This window comes from Crocuta crocuta, unplaced genomic scaffold (assembly GCF_008692635.1).
Source record: "Crocuta crocuta isolate KB4526 unplaced genomic scaffold, BGI_CrCroc_1.0 scaffold504, whole genome shotgun sequence".
NCBI lineage: Eukaryota > Metazoa > Chordata > Mammalia > Carnivora > Hyaenidae > Crocuta > Crocuta crocuta.
In genome coordinates this window covers 296145-297665 of record NW_027527818.1, presented here as the reverse complement: position 1 = coordinate 297665, position 1521 = coordinate 296145, and the positions used below count along the sequence as shown (strand labels likewise).

Genomic DNA, 1521 nt, shown 5'->3' with positions numbered 1-1521 from the left:
ATACGATTAGAAAGATGTTTAAATGTTTGATGCTTAGAGTACAGAACTAAACACATCATTGTCAGGAATTAGCAGAAAGAAAAAAAGACTATATGTGATAGTATATTTCAAGACTCTTGAACAACTTAAACATAATAAATATTTTCCTCAGCTTAAAAAAGATGGTTTCACAGAAAGTTCATCATTTTGTGTGACTGACTCAAGCACCTGATGTTACAGGGCAAGCATAACATGACCCCTTGGATGGGGGCCTTTATTTCCAAGCAGAATGTCAACTTCCAATACCAGTGATGACAGTCTCCCAGTCACTCTCGTCCTGATGGGGATCCCAGGGCTGGAGTGGGCCCACGTCTGGATCGCCATCCCCTTCTGTGTCATGTATCTGGTAGCGCTGGCTGGGAATGCTGCCCTCATCCTGGTCATTGTGACAGACATCGCTCTTCATGCACCCATGTACCTCTTCCTGTGCCTTCTCTCACTCACCGACCTGGCTCTCAGCTCCACCACTGTGCCCAAGATGCTGGCCACTTTATGGCTCCATGCTGGACAGATTTCCTTTGGTGGCTGCCTGGCCCAGATGTTTTGTGTCCATTCTATCTATGCTCTGGAGTCTTCAGTTCTTCTTGCCATGGCTTTTGATCGCTATGTGGCTATCTGCAACCCACTGAGATACACAACCATCCTCAACCATACCGTCATAGGCACTATTAGCCTTGTTGGGCTATTCCGTAGTGTAGCCATTGTCTCCCCATTCATCTTCTTATTGAAGCGACTGCCTTACTGTGGTCACCATGTCATGGCCCACACCTACTGTGAGCACATGGGCATCGCTCGCCTGGCCTGTGCCAACATCACTGTCAATATTGTCTATGGGCTGACTGTGGCCCTGCTGGCCATGGGTCTGGATTCCATCCTCATTGCCATCTCCTACGGCTTCATCCTCCATGCTGTCTTCCGCCTTCCATCTCAAGATGCCAGGCACAAGGCTCTGAGTACCTGTGGCTCCCACCTCGGGGTCATCCTGGTCTTCTACATTCCTGCCTTCTTCTCCTTCCTCACCCACCGTTTTGGCCAGCACCGAGTCCCCAAGAATGTGCACATTTTTCTGGCAAACCTGTACGTGCTGGTGCCTCCTGTGCTCAACCCGATCATCTATGGGGCTCGGACCAAGGAGATTCGGAGCCGACTTTTGAGACTCCTCCACTTGGGGAAAATTTCAACATGAAATTTGAGCACAGGTCCAGGATAAGGAAAGTAAATGAGTTCTGAGCTTTCTAGATGTATTTACATGGATGGAGACCTCTGACATGACAGAAATCTGTTTACTGTAGAGGAAGCAGTGAAAGCAAAGAGAAGGTCAGATGAATTGGAGGTATCAAAAATCACACTGAGGGACACCTGGGTGGCTCAGTTGGTTAAGCCTCCGACTTCGGCTCAGGTCATGATCTTGCGGTCCATGGGTTCGAGCCCCGCATTGGGCTCTATGCTGACAGCTCAGAGCCTTGAGCCTGCTTTGGATTC

General features: G+C 48.9%; 1 protein-coding gene across 1 annotated transcript; it reads left to right on the top strand.

The window, feature by feature from the left end:
- Window positions 1-268: 268 nt before the first annotated feature.
- On the top strand, window positions 269-1225 carry LOC144241250 (olfactory receptor 52D1). The gene has a single exon (XM_077775789.1). The coding sequence runs from the start codon at window positions 269-271 to the stop codon at window positions 1223-1225; it is 957 nt and encodes a 318-aa protein (XP_077631915.1).
- The last annotated feature ends 296 nt before the right edge of the window (window positions 1226-1521 follow it).